Raw genomic sequence first — 12,920 nt, 5'->3', positions numbered from 1 at the left:
TAGGGTCCCTTCTCAAGCCCCTGGAAGGGGACCCAGCAATGGGATCACATGGTCACATTCTTTCCAAAATGTGCAAAAGTAAGAGATTTTAAAAAGGATTGCTTTCTCTCCGTCACCCTGTCTCTTATGTCCTGTGGTGCTGGAGTAGCCACAGGAATTTTGGGGAAGTTGAAATGGATACCTATTTAAGTTGAGTTTAGCTTGAGATATTTATGTGGTTTGCAGTCATTTCTGTGCAGTTAGGTTATAGGGCTCCTGAGTACATTCTGTTGTCCACAAGCATTGTGACAACGGTGCAGGGCTAGTGGTCAGATCGCATCTCCAGAGAAGCACACAGAATGCCTCCACTGACTGCCCACTAAAGGGGAAGGCTGGCATATTTATTCACTGGCCCCTGCCACCCCTGGAGGGGAACTGCCCCACACCTCTGGGCTGTGTCAAGCAAGCTTCTGAGGGAAGAATGTAGAAAGACGTGCCTGCTTGAGGTGGGATGCTGGTGGCACAATGTGCACCTGGGAGTACACAGACTGACCCCCAAATCCATGGTTGCAATCAGAGATGGGCAAGGGAGGTGATATATCAATGAGAATGGTGTGCAATAGGATTTTTCAGAATTCCTATGCTTATACGGACACAAAACTTTAACAATACTACAAATAGACAGTGTGTCTTTAATGGGTCCCACACAAAGGACATTTGATAGCGGTCTTCCCACTTCGGCAAAAATCCTAAAAATGTACATGGCTTTGTCAATAATAAGTTGTGTAACGAAAGGAAGCTCTTTGAAACTATCAATAGTAAGCAACAAACTTTGTTTTTCTGTTCTATCCATAGACAATAATATCACAAAATCATTGTTATAAGGAGAGGCAATCAGGTTATGCAGCCAAAGAATGTCAGAGAATCTTTTAAAGAAAGAACAATTGTCATATTTTCCTGGACTTTATGGGGCTTATGATATTTGTCAACTTTTAAAAATTTGTAGATTTTGGTGATTTCTTTTCTCCTTCTAAATATTCAAGTTTGTCCCTACTTTTGCGTGTACAGGTTTGTGTTCTTTTGTGAGAGCCCTTGGCACCCAGCCAGCAGCCTTCCAAGGAAGAGCCATGGTTGAGTTAACGAGAGGAGGATCTGTCCCCTGGGGCACCAAGACCCTTGGTATGGCTTTCTTATTTGTTGTTAGAACAATTAGTTGCTCAAGGGCACATGTATTTCCTTACTTGGAATGGCACCCAAAGCACTTTATTAAAGGTTATTTGAGCGTCAGTTGGAGGGGAACTGATCCAGAAACATACAGAATCACACTGCCATTCACGTACGCTCTTAAGTGAGAGAAAAGCACTTTGCAAAGATGCTGCTGAAGAGAGTCCTCGAGTCTGTGGCACAGCAGCCCTGTAACTCCTTGTTGAATGAGTTTACACGGGCTCTGTTCTCTGAGCTCCCCTGGACTCCATGTCCATGAGGAACTCAGTGCCCTCCTTGATCTCCAAACACCTGTTCAATCTGGGGGTTGAACGGATTCTCTTTTCCCAGGACATCGGGCCACTGGCGCTGCACTTTGTTCCAGAAGACATCTGCCAACAGCAGCAAAGCCACCTGCAGGAGAGGAGTACAAGGGAAATTACAACAAAGTGAAGAATGTACTGGCAAGATTTACGCTATTCTTTGTGTGGTGGACAGACTCTGGATGGTGCTCCAAGATTCCTAGGTTCTGCCCAACAGAATGTGGCGAAGGTGAAAGGATGTCACTTCAGTGAAGGGGTAACATTATCTAGAGCTCAACTCTGCTAGCAGTCTTGCCCTGCAGACTCCTTGTTGAGTTGATGAAGTAGGACACCCACATGGCAAGGGACTGAGGGTGGCCTCCTGCTGACAGCCAGCGAGAAGCTGGTTCCTCAGTCCTACAACCACTAGGAAATGAATTTGGTCAACAACCCAAGTGCATCTGAAAGCAATTCTTCTGCAGCTGAGTCTACAGATGAAAACATGGCCTGGATGACACACCTGGGTTTCAGCCAAAGCAGAGGACCCAGTCAAATTGTGCCAACACTTCAAACTCTGAGATTAAAAAAAAATCAACATTGTTTTAAGCTGCTAAATTTGTGCTGATTTGTTATTCAGTAATAGATAACAAATACTGTTCCTCAGCTGTTTATTCACTTATCTGTGAATAACACACTGCAGGACTAAGGCTTGGGTTTTGGAAAGAGCACAATGAGTGCTTTCCTCAAGAACCGCCAGTCTGGGGAGTGAAACAGACATGCAAAATGACACTAATAAACCTGTAGGGGGCGCTGTGAGAGGGATGCCCACAGCTGGAAGGGGAAGAGGTGTCCACTCTGCAAGGTGGGGCGGGAGGGGACAGGTCCTCTCTCCCAGCCTAATGCTCACTCTGCCTGCGTCGTCTCTGCCCTCAGGTTTCTCTTCATTCACAATGTTAGCAGGGCCCATTCTTGATTGTCCCATCCTGTGGCTTGTCATTAACGTGCCTTTGATGAGCTGCCCTTCTCTGCAGATAATGCCCTCATTCATTTAGCCAACAAGGCCTGGCCAGGTGTTCAGGCCCCCTGTGGCTATACCTTCACAGGGGTTTCTAATACTGGATGATAGAAGAAATGGGATTGCTGCAGGTCTCAGAGGAGAGCGCGTTGTTCCGGGAGCATGCTCAGGGGTGTTCCCGAGTTTGTTCAGAAGCCCGTGGACATTGTCTCCCAAGGGCAGGTCCCGGTCACCATTTCCACAGGCACAGCTGTCAGCTCCCTGGGCGATGCTGGGCAGTCTTTTTCCACTCGCATCTGCAAAATGCGTGGGCTCGAGCAAACGACCTACAGACCTTTTTGGGTCTACACTATGTGCAAGAGTTTTGCAGGTGTTAGAAAAAGTGAGAACTGATCGGGTGGCTACATTAAATATCCCCAGTGTAGTAATGTGTTTCAAGTCTGCTGAGGTGGACCCCAGATTCCATCCATCCAACTATGTAATCCTGATCACATGTCTAACACACCACACACACACACACACACACACACACCAATACACACCACACACATACCACATATACACACCACAAACACACACACCAATATGCACCACACACATACCGCATACACACACCACCCACACACACCAATACACACACACACACACACACACACCACACACACACCACATACACACACACACACACACTGACTGGCAAGCCGGCACGTTTCTGGGAAGTGTCTAATCATCTCTGACACACAAAACAATCAGGGTCTTTGAAGACGGGACTGGTTTTGTGGCCATTTTTCTTGCTATTTCTTCTCAACAAAAGAGGCTGCTGCCAGGCCTGCAGAAAATTATTCATTGTTCTTTTTTGTTCATTCCCTTTCAACTTGATACACATTAGCTGTCTTCCTAACAATTATGAGGCGCCAAGGCATTTGTGGTCATTTCTTTCCCAGTCTAAATTAGGGGTGAGGTAGGGGTGAGGATAAGAAGAAAGTTGAAAGGAAAGCGCTCAGATGGAGCCTGTGGTAACTGTGTGGTTGAAAGCAATTAGTTGGCTGTCACTCCAGTGGAGATTAAAGTGTTTATGAGTGTGCAAAGCTAATATATTGGGTCTAACATGAGAGTGACATTGTTATTACTAAACTAGAGATTTGTGATACAACAACCCGCTATAATCGTTCATTCATCTGAGGAATGTTTACTGAGCACCTACTGTGGGATTTTCTTACAACCAGGCTCCTCTTAGAACGCCCACGACACACAGCACCAGGCAAGGCCCAGCCATCCTTTCCTCTCATTATTCCAAATACCTTTTGTGCTTCCTTATTCATAGTTTAAAATATGAGAGCAACACTTAGTCATTTGAGAAAAATTTAAAAAGGCAATTAAACAAAAGGAGAAAAACAATAAATAAAAATCGTCTGTAATTATAACAGAGATAGCCACTGTTAACTTTGGGTGTAGAGCCTTTCTACTGCACACATGTACACACACACACACACACATTGGATCCCTTTGTAAATATCATTTTATAATCTGCTCTTTTTGAGGTGTAATTTACACACACGAAAACTAACTCTTTGGTAAACAGTTCCATGAGTGTTGACAAATGCATACAGTTGAATGATTGTCCCCGCCATCTTTAGTCTGCTATTATTTACTTTGTGCTACATGACAAACATATTTTTGTGTCACTAACAGTAGATCAATATCGTTGTTTTTATTCGATGCATGCTATTGCATCAGGTGGATGCAAACTAATTTATTCCTCCAATGGAGGCTTTTGTCACACGTGTCCCTAGGATTTGACCTCAGGACAGGGAACGGAGGCAGCTTCCTCCTGCCAGTTCACACAACATGCGCGGCGCAGGAGGGGTTCATAGGCTGCCTTGCTCACTAACCCCACTTAACATGTGTGGGGTGGAATGGGGTCCAGCAGAATGGAGGGAAAGGCGGGGTTCTGGTTAACTGGTTTTCCTGGTTAACTGAGCTGGGCCCTTCTGTGTCTCTTCCTCTGTAGCTGACTCAGCTGCCTGTGTGCTCTTACAGGACCCCAGCTGCGAAGAGTCCAGACAGCTGCCACATGGGCGGTATTGCTTTTGTCCAGACACCACTGCTGATTCCAGCACACGTGGCCCTTCCTCAGGTAAGTCCACATCTGATGGGCACTGGCACCTTTCTTCAGGCACCCCTGCAGCCCCTGTGCATCTGTGAGGGCACTGCCACCCACCTAGCTACCTGCTGCTGCTGCTCAGCGGCCCACACGCTGCCAAACCATGTGTTGGTTGTTGGTCCACTGTGAAGTTTCCTCTTGCCTCTCTTTGAAATTCCCGTAGGAGGGGTGACAAAGCAGTGCGACGTAACACCCTATTGTCTGGTAGAAGTTTCTGGTGAAACAGCTTGTTCAGTTTTTGCTCACAGTCCCTGATCTCCTTAGCATTCAGGAGCCTGTGGCAAGAGGAGTGGGACCTGGTGGAGTTTTTCAATCGGGCCCTTGGTGACAGCCACCAGATGGTTCTTAGAATTTCTCTTCCTTCCGATGATAATTTTTAAATTGAACCATACTTCTTTGCTTAATCAGATTTGTACTTATTTTCAATGTAAGAAATGTCCAAACCTGTAGAGAATTTTAATATGATTTTATTTGTGCCAAACTGACGACAATTGCTGGGAAGCAAGATCTCAAAGGCTCTGGAGAATGACAGTTTTGCAGCTTTTATGCATTTGAAATTAAGGAGGGAACATAAGGAAGATTACATGGAGGTGGGAGAAAGCAAGGCAAGAACTGGATTACAGGATAGGAAACAAGATTATGTGATCTCTGGAGGGTAATTATGCTTCTGAGGGGTCTAAAAAGAGGCGTTTCAAAGGTTAACCTGGATGCGCAAAAACAATGGGCAGGGCTGGCTTAAGGCAAAGAGAAGCCTTTTACTAAAGAAGTGACAGGCCTGGGGCGTGACCACCCACTACACCTGCCCAGGTAGGGATTTATGACCAGATCACCCTGTGAGGGTACTTTCCATAGAACACCTTTTTCGTCCACATTTTTATGAGTTTTTCCCTAGGAGAGTCCCCAGTCCTCTAAGCAAATGCACTATGTCAGATCCACCCCACAAGTTCAATGAGACACACCCAGACACGACAGAAGCCCAGCACTGGTCATAGCTTGACATAATCTGGGATTCCTCCCTGCACCCACTTCATAAGCTAATTGTATGTGTTTTGCTACAAAAAATAGAATTCTGTATGGTAAGCCAACCATAAAAATCAAACCCTAAAATGTAACCACCTTTTTGTAATATTTTGAAAGAATAAATGTAATTAATAGCAAGATCATATAGATTTTCCCAAGAACTTTTCATGGCTTGATACCTCTTCAGTTGAAACCTTGCTAAATTGAACTCTGGGGTTCTACGGGACCAAAGTGAAAAATCCACTCCGGATTTATTTTCCCGCGGGAGGGATGCTTCTGGGCTATCGAGGTGCAATGGCTCTTGAACGCCTTCAGGGTAGCCCTGAACACGGGGAACGCATGGCTTTGCTTCTCTGGCCTCTTCATCTGCTCAGAAACACAGTCCAGTGGGTTTCTGGTCACGTTTGGTTTCAATTAATTTTAAATTTGTAAACTTACAACATGACAATGGTGTAAGATGCATTTAAACACTTACATTTAAGAGGAAATGGGAATTCCCCCTCAGCTCCTCTGTGCTGATTCAGTGTGTCATCCCCAAAACCACTATTGCTATTTGTTGGTGTGTAAAGCAAAGTGAACATACATACTGCCTAATGCATGTGCAGGGCCGGCCTAACGTGACTGTGGTTTGAGGGTTCCCTGGCCCAGAAGGCCTCCCTCCTCCCACTCCTCATGGCCGGCATAATTTCCTTTTATGAGGGACTCCACAAGTCTGCATAGGACCACTGATTATGTATCTTCTGTCTGCTTCCAGCAGTGTACAGGATCCAGGGCTCAAGAGAGAGGAGGGGAACAGACGTCATGGAAGATTTATTGCTTACAGCAAGAGTTTTGAGAGGATGGTTTGAGCTGCTGCTGGCACTATGGGAGGAGAGGAGCTTGTTTTGCAGAGATCTTTGTTGGGCGAAGCTGCTAAGGCAGGAAGTATCAGGGATGTTTAGCTAGGTGGTCCTGGAGTGGCCAAGGAAACTGGATTTGATATATGTCTGTAGCTCTTCCACCATTTTCTGTTTACTATGGCCTGATTTTAGGCCCAGAGATCTTCTAAGCGCCTCTTCAGATGCTTAATTTTGCAGAGATTAGAGAAAAAAGGGGGTAGGGGAGGGAGGTATTTGAACAGATAGAATTGCTGCAGCTTCCCAGGCCACAAATCTGGGTCTTGGGTCTTAGCAATATCATTTGTTTTCTAAGTCAAACTTCCTTTGCGTTTTGTTAGCAGTTTGACTGCTATTCCCAACTCTCTGCTACACCTGCTCTCACCAGAGGCATCTAATGATTTCCTAGGTCCTTTTTCTAGTGAGTCCTTCTGTTATGGGCAATGGTTCCCAGCTCATGGTAGTCATACCTGCGTAATACCTTTTTGAGTGTGGTGGGGCCTGTCACTTGCTTTGAACTTCTAGGATATGGCAGAGGTGATGAACCTTACTCTGTGATTAGGTTACATGCAATTGTGACTCCTGTCTTGCTAGTGGACTGGACTCTCTCTCTAGCCTTGTGTCTTGTACTCTTTGATGAAGCAAGCTGCCATGTTGGAGGGGCCCACATGGGAAGGAACCGTGGTGGCCTCTCACCAACAGCCAGCTAGGAACTGAGACCCTCAGTTCAACAGACCTCAATGAATTAAATTCTGCCAACAAACATACAAGCTCAGAGGCAGATCCTTCCCCAGTCAAGCCTCCAGGTGAGACCCAGCGCTGGCAGACACCTTGCTTGCAACTTGGGGTAGAAGACACAGGTAAGCTATGCCCCCCAGAAACTGTGAGCTAAGAAACGTGTGTCATTTTAGGTAGTTTGGTCTGTAAAAACAGAAAACTAAAACTTACCTGCTCAGCCTTAATCCTCTTTGAGTTTTATTTTCCTTTACAAATTGAAGGAAACTCTCATCCCTGCAAATATCTCCAGCTCTTAACTAGAAGCTGCTGATTCCCAAACCTGTGTTTCCAGGCCAGACCCCTCTCTTCAGGTCAGAACCCATGACTTTGACCTAATGGCCATTTCAATAGTTCCGTCTGGATATTGTGCAGGCACCCTGAATTCAGAAGGTTCAGATCTGCCCCTTCTTCTGAGTTCCTTGACTGAGTATTTTTCACCTCATTTATCGAGTCACCCAATCCTGTGAGTCACCTCCTTCCTACCTACCACATCCAACCCATCAGTGAGTCTGGCATCATAACCTTCTACTTCCCCCCTTGTATTGAAGACGCTAGTTCTCAAAGTTTTGCTTTTACATTTTGGGAGTGAGATAAGAAGGTAAAGCAGTTGTTAGCCTGTGTACCAGGAATTTTTCTATGCCTGTTGATTTTCCATTAAAAGATAAGCAAAGCGTTTAGATAGTGAATATAATTTGGCTCAAAAATGATCATCTGTAAATTATAAATTTGAACTGTTCCACACAACCCATGTTTATATGTATTCAACTTGTCTCCCAGAGAAAGTTGGAGCAGTTGAACCAATAATGGTTAGACACTCCCCTGGCTTCTCTAGAAGGATTCTAGGAAGAAATGGGCCAATAGGATGAAGCCTGCTCCCCTGCTGGGGGTGAGGGACCAATACCAGTTGGCTCTGTCAAGGTGGAAAAGATGGGCTCTCCTAGCTGCCCCATCATCTAGAAGGATCATTACCACTGCCTGTGCTGTAAGGCAGGTCATTTGGAGGGGTGTATGCAGGGACATCCAGAGGCTCCCATTCAAGTCTTCAAATCACAAGTCTATCCTGATGGTGTTCACATCTGTATCATTTTCTGAGCCCTAAGCTTGTATATTATCAACTGAAAGGACATCCCCATTTGGACTCCTGTGGGATCCTTAAATCCAATATGTGCTAAACTCCTCCTCAAACCACCTCATCCCTTGTGTTCTTCACCTCAGTGGGCAATGGAGTCATCGATCCAACTTCCCAAGTCATAACAGAAGCATCATGCTTAGCATGTCTTTCTCTTTTACCCTCACATCCAATACGTGACCATGCTCTGTTGCTTCTGCCATCTGAATCTCTCTAATGTGAACCTTTCTCTTTCTCCCCATCCCCACTATCTCTTACATCCCCCTCTCACACACAGATGCATCCTGCACATAGTTCTCCCTCTCATGGGATGGGCTCCCTACGAAGCCATTCTCCACGCTGCTACCACAGCTATCTTTTTAGAACACAAGCCTGGTTATGTTTCTTTCTTGCTGAAAAACCTTCAGTGGCGCTCCACTCCCCACAGGAAAAAGGTCAAACCCCATACAGGCCTTACATCATCTGGTCCCTGATTATGTCTCTCTAGCCCTCCTCTCAGCTCCACTCCTCTACTCCGTCTCCTAGCTGTACCGCAGCACTTTGGTTCTCTCCAAGGAGCCATGCTTTCTCTCAGACCCAGGTCTTCGTGGATGCAAGAACACTTTCTGGAGCCCCTCCCCTCTTCCCTTCGCTTGCCTAGTTTTTGGTCTTAGTTCTGAATTACCTCCCCAGAAAACCTTTCCTAACACTCCTCTCGTCCTTCCCTTCCCCTTCCCTCTGATGCCCCCATAGCATCTGTGCTTGCACATTTGGAGGCATTTACCACTTTATATTTAATGATCTGTTTACTTGTCATTTTTCCACTCTACACTATAATCTCCTTAAACGGCAGGGGCGGTTTCTTGATGGCTCTTGAATTCTCACAGTGTTTGAGACGGGGTGGCACTCAATCAACATTTTTAGATGGCAAGTTGCAATCTGGACTGTTCAGCTTAATGTGCATGATAACTAGGCAGGCCTTAGGCATGGCTGTCCGTCATCACCCACTTTAGCTGTGGCTCCACCACTGTTGCCCACTCTGTCACCCACTACCAGCATGGGAACAAATCTCTCGGGAATCACATTAGATTACGGCACCTACCGATTTTCAGCTTTTGGCTCTGTTTTCAATGATCAGTTATAGGCGAAGCTGTTGGAGAGTAAGATGGAACTCTAGCTGGACAGACCTTGAACCCTAATATTATTTTAAGAGCCAGGGACAGGGTTGTCTTTTGATAAGACAGACAAATAGGCTCCAAGGGATAAAACAAAGCTCTCTTTGACCCTCTTCTTTCTAGCTTGTTCCTAATTAACTAACTTTCTCTTTATCGGCCTTTTCTCTATAGAATCAAGTGGGTAAAATCTTATTAGGTGCAAAGAATGACAACTACCACCTAATTATTGCCAGATAAAAGGTCTCCACATTAACTATTTTAAAACAAAGACATCATTTTTTTTGGGGGGGGGTGAGGGGCAGACTACAATGCTTAACCAGCTTCTGGCCAAAAATTCTCTTGGATCAATTCATCCAAACAATACATAGGAAAGTTAGATACTCTGAGGTGCATTGCTTTGATTTATTTCTTTATTTTCGTTATTTAAAGTAGTGAGATGGGCATTTATTATAATGTTGTAAAATTTACCCAGCATTTGTAGGACTCCACTGTTCATTCATCTGTTGACGGAGTAGCACCTTTCTTTCTGTATTAGCCCTGCCCATGGGTTCTCCCGGGACCTAGAGCCGCGGAAAGGTGCTACAGTTCCGCTCGGGCTCCTGAGGGACTCATCAGCCCTCCCTTGGTCTGACTGACCATCAAGACCAAGGTCACCAGGAGAGCACACCGGGAGTGCTTCTCAGGTTTGGACCCTTGTCACTGCCACTTATCAAAGGCTGGGTCAGAAAGACTATAGTTGTGGGGACTTTCCAGCTTTCAAAATTTAAAAAATGGCAGAAACACTCCCCCACTTCTTCTTTATTATTTTTTAGTTAAGAAACATCATGAGCAGGTCCAGTATGTATAACAGACAAAAGGGGGGCTTCCCTGGTTGAAGCCGGAATAATGGACACGGTGGGGCAGGAAGGGACAGAATCTGTTCTCCTGCTCCCTTGTTCTCCTCTCAGACCACATCCTTTCTAGAAGGATCCATAGAAGAGATTTCTCACAGGTCTCATTTCCAGGAAGCTTTGTGATGTGTGTGTGTATATATATATATATATATATATATATATATATATATAAAATTTTATATTTTATATATATATATATTGTTTGTTTTTCTTTTCTTTTTTGAGTCCTTGATTTATTTTTTTGTCTTATGGCGGCCATGACGTATGCCCCTTGTTGCATCAGCCCCTAGAAAGCACAGAGTTGATGTCGTAGTCTCTCACTGGCTGTTGCTCAGAACGCCCCTGCACACATTATATGAATATGAATTGTAGACATTAAGTCAAGAAGCCAGGTATCATTTCCACCTTATTTTCCTTTTGCTCTGATTTTCACTTTATTTTTATTGACTTTTCTATCTTACACATGGGTGTATGTTTACCTCAGATTGTTTCCGGAAGAAAACAGGATAAAAATAAACATAGGGAGGCATAATTCTATTTTGAAAATAACCTAACAGGTAGTCTTCAGCGACCACTGTGTGACCGTGCTTACCTCGTTGGGATGGAATCCATCGACGGGCTCAAAGAGCTCCCAGGGCTGCCGGCCTCTCTTCTGCCACTCCTTCACGACTGCAGGGCACACACACAACCAGGGGGTTAGAGACACGCTTCTACCAGCGACATTCAGGGAGCGAGGACTGTGTGAAAAATGCCGTCAGAGCTGCCCACTTCCCTTCCCAGCCGGCGGCTTTCTCAGCCATGGCTGCCTCTGAGTTGTTATCTCAGGCTGGGGGCTTTCTGAACGGAACTTGACCCCATTATTGATCCCCCGCCCCGCACTCCTCCAACTCAGGAAAAAAAATGTGTGAATGTGTTGGATAAACGTGGCTTGTGTAGTGAGGAGAGTGGTGAGGCAAGGTCAGTTCTAGAATATTCGACACCAGTTTAAGTCCATCTCATTTCTCAGTGGCCAGCAGGGCAGGTTTGCGGGCGCAGAGGGGAACAGCAAACATGTTGTTAACATCGCCTTTCACAGGCTGCCATTTCCAGATACTGCCTGCATTTGTCTAGCAATCACCACGAAAAATCAAAGAGTTCGTCCGAAATACAATTACGTGAAATTACCTCAACATCACATTCAGAGTGAGCAGAGCTACACCAAAAGTATTTTGAGCCCCAAAGTGATGAGAAGCAATAAAACTATTCTTCAACAGGAGTAAGGAATGTTAGTTGCGCCAAGGCGACGGCCCCTTATCTCTGCACTGTGGTGTCATACAGGCAATAAGAACTCGGCGAGGACATTTCCAGGCCTTGGAGAGCCTCCAGAGAGAAAAAAACCTAGAAGCTGCTGCTTCCCGCGGGGCCCATGTCCTCACTTCCCCAGCCTTCAGGGAGGGGAGCAGGCACAGCTAAGGTTCTGCTGGTTCTTCCCTCTTCATCTCCCAGAAACTCAAGGGCAGGGGCTGTGCCCGCGTGGTTTCTCCCCCGCCTCACCTCAAGGGAAGGAATATAAATTCTACCCGGGGCTTTGATGGGACAAAATTAGCTGGACTTTCCCAAAGCTGACTCGGTACTACACTGCTTTTGTAATGAGTCCTAATATCACAACAGGCCATCCCTACTTGCTACTCAACCCCTGTCCCCAGAGGGCCTGCAAACCCTGCTGCCTTTCTCCAAGCTCAGGAAAAAATTCCTGCTGGTGGTTTGTAGCCCTGCACACTGGACCTCCAATTCCTATTGGCTTCTTCCCTGGCCAAACGGCCACCGCTGAGCCACTCTTTTGTATTTTGCGTCTGGGCTTTACTGGAGGTTGTTGGAAGAAGCAGCTATTGGAAAGTAGTCTTTGCATTTCTTGGCGAAATTCAGGCTGAGGACAATGTCCAGTGTGTCTTCCACATGGAGCCCCAGGGAGAAGTTGCCTCATGCTGGTAACCGATGTCTCTCTCTGAAGGAATGGTAGCTGCTCTTCTGATAGAAAGCTCAGCGCTGTGGTGGTGCTTAAGCCACAGGAACCCTTATGAAGGCTTATTGGTTCTACTGAACCACCTTGCAGGCTTTGATAGTTTCTTTCCTGCCCTTGGCCGTAGCTACCTTGTAAAATAAAAGGCAGAGCCTTGGGAAGCTTGCCTGGCTTCTTCAGTGCGCCTGGCTGTTCTGCCTGTTGTTTTAGGCCTGACCTTGGAATCAGACTTTCTGCTTCAGGTTCAATTCTGGATGCTCTACCTTTCCCTGTGGGCCTGACACTTTAAAGCTCCTCTGGGTCCCAGACTGCCCTCCCTGGGCACAAAATGCTGCTGCAGCCCATCCGTGCTAGTCTCTGCTCACCTGCTGTGCATTCATCCATGCTTGGTTCAGGCTTTCTTCCCCCCC

General features: G+C 45.9%; 1 protein-coding gene across 1 annotated transcript in view; it reads right to left on the bottom strand.

The window, feature by feature from the left end:
- Positions 1-679: 679 nt before the first annotated feature.
- AOAH (acyloxyacyl hydrolase) overlaps positions 680-12,920 on the bottom strand; it is a 135,633-nt gene continuing 123,392 nt past the window's right edge. The window contains exons 20-21 of the mRNA XM_019655689.1: positions 11,104-11,180; positions 680-1,596 (exon numbers count right to left, since the gene is read on the bottom strand). Of these exons, the coding sequence (XP_019511234.1) occupies positions 1,468-1,596; positions 11,104-11,180 (206 nt within the window). The 3' untranslated portion in view covers positions 680-1,467. The remainder of the gene's footprint in view (positions 1,597-11,103; positions 11,181-12,920) is intronic.

The sequence above is a fragment of the Hipposideros armiger genome, unplaced genomic scaffold (genome assembly GCF_001890085.2).
Source record: "Hipposideros armiger isolate ML-2016 unplaced genomic scaffold, ASM189008v1 scaffold_244, whole genome shotgun sequence".
Classification (NCBI taxonomy): Eukaryota; Metazoa; Chordata; class Mammalia; order Chiroptera; family Hipposideridae; genus Hipposideros; species Hipposideros armiger.
The sequence above is the reverse complement of the archived record's forward strand: the minus strand, read 5'-3'. Positions and strand labels throughout refer to the sequence as shown.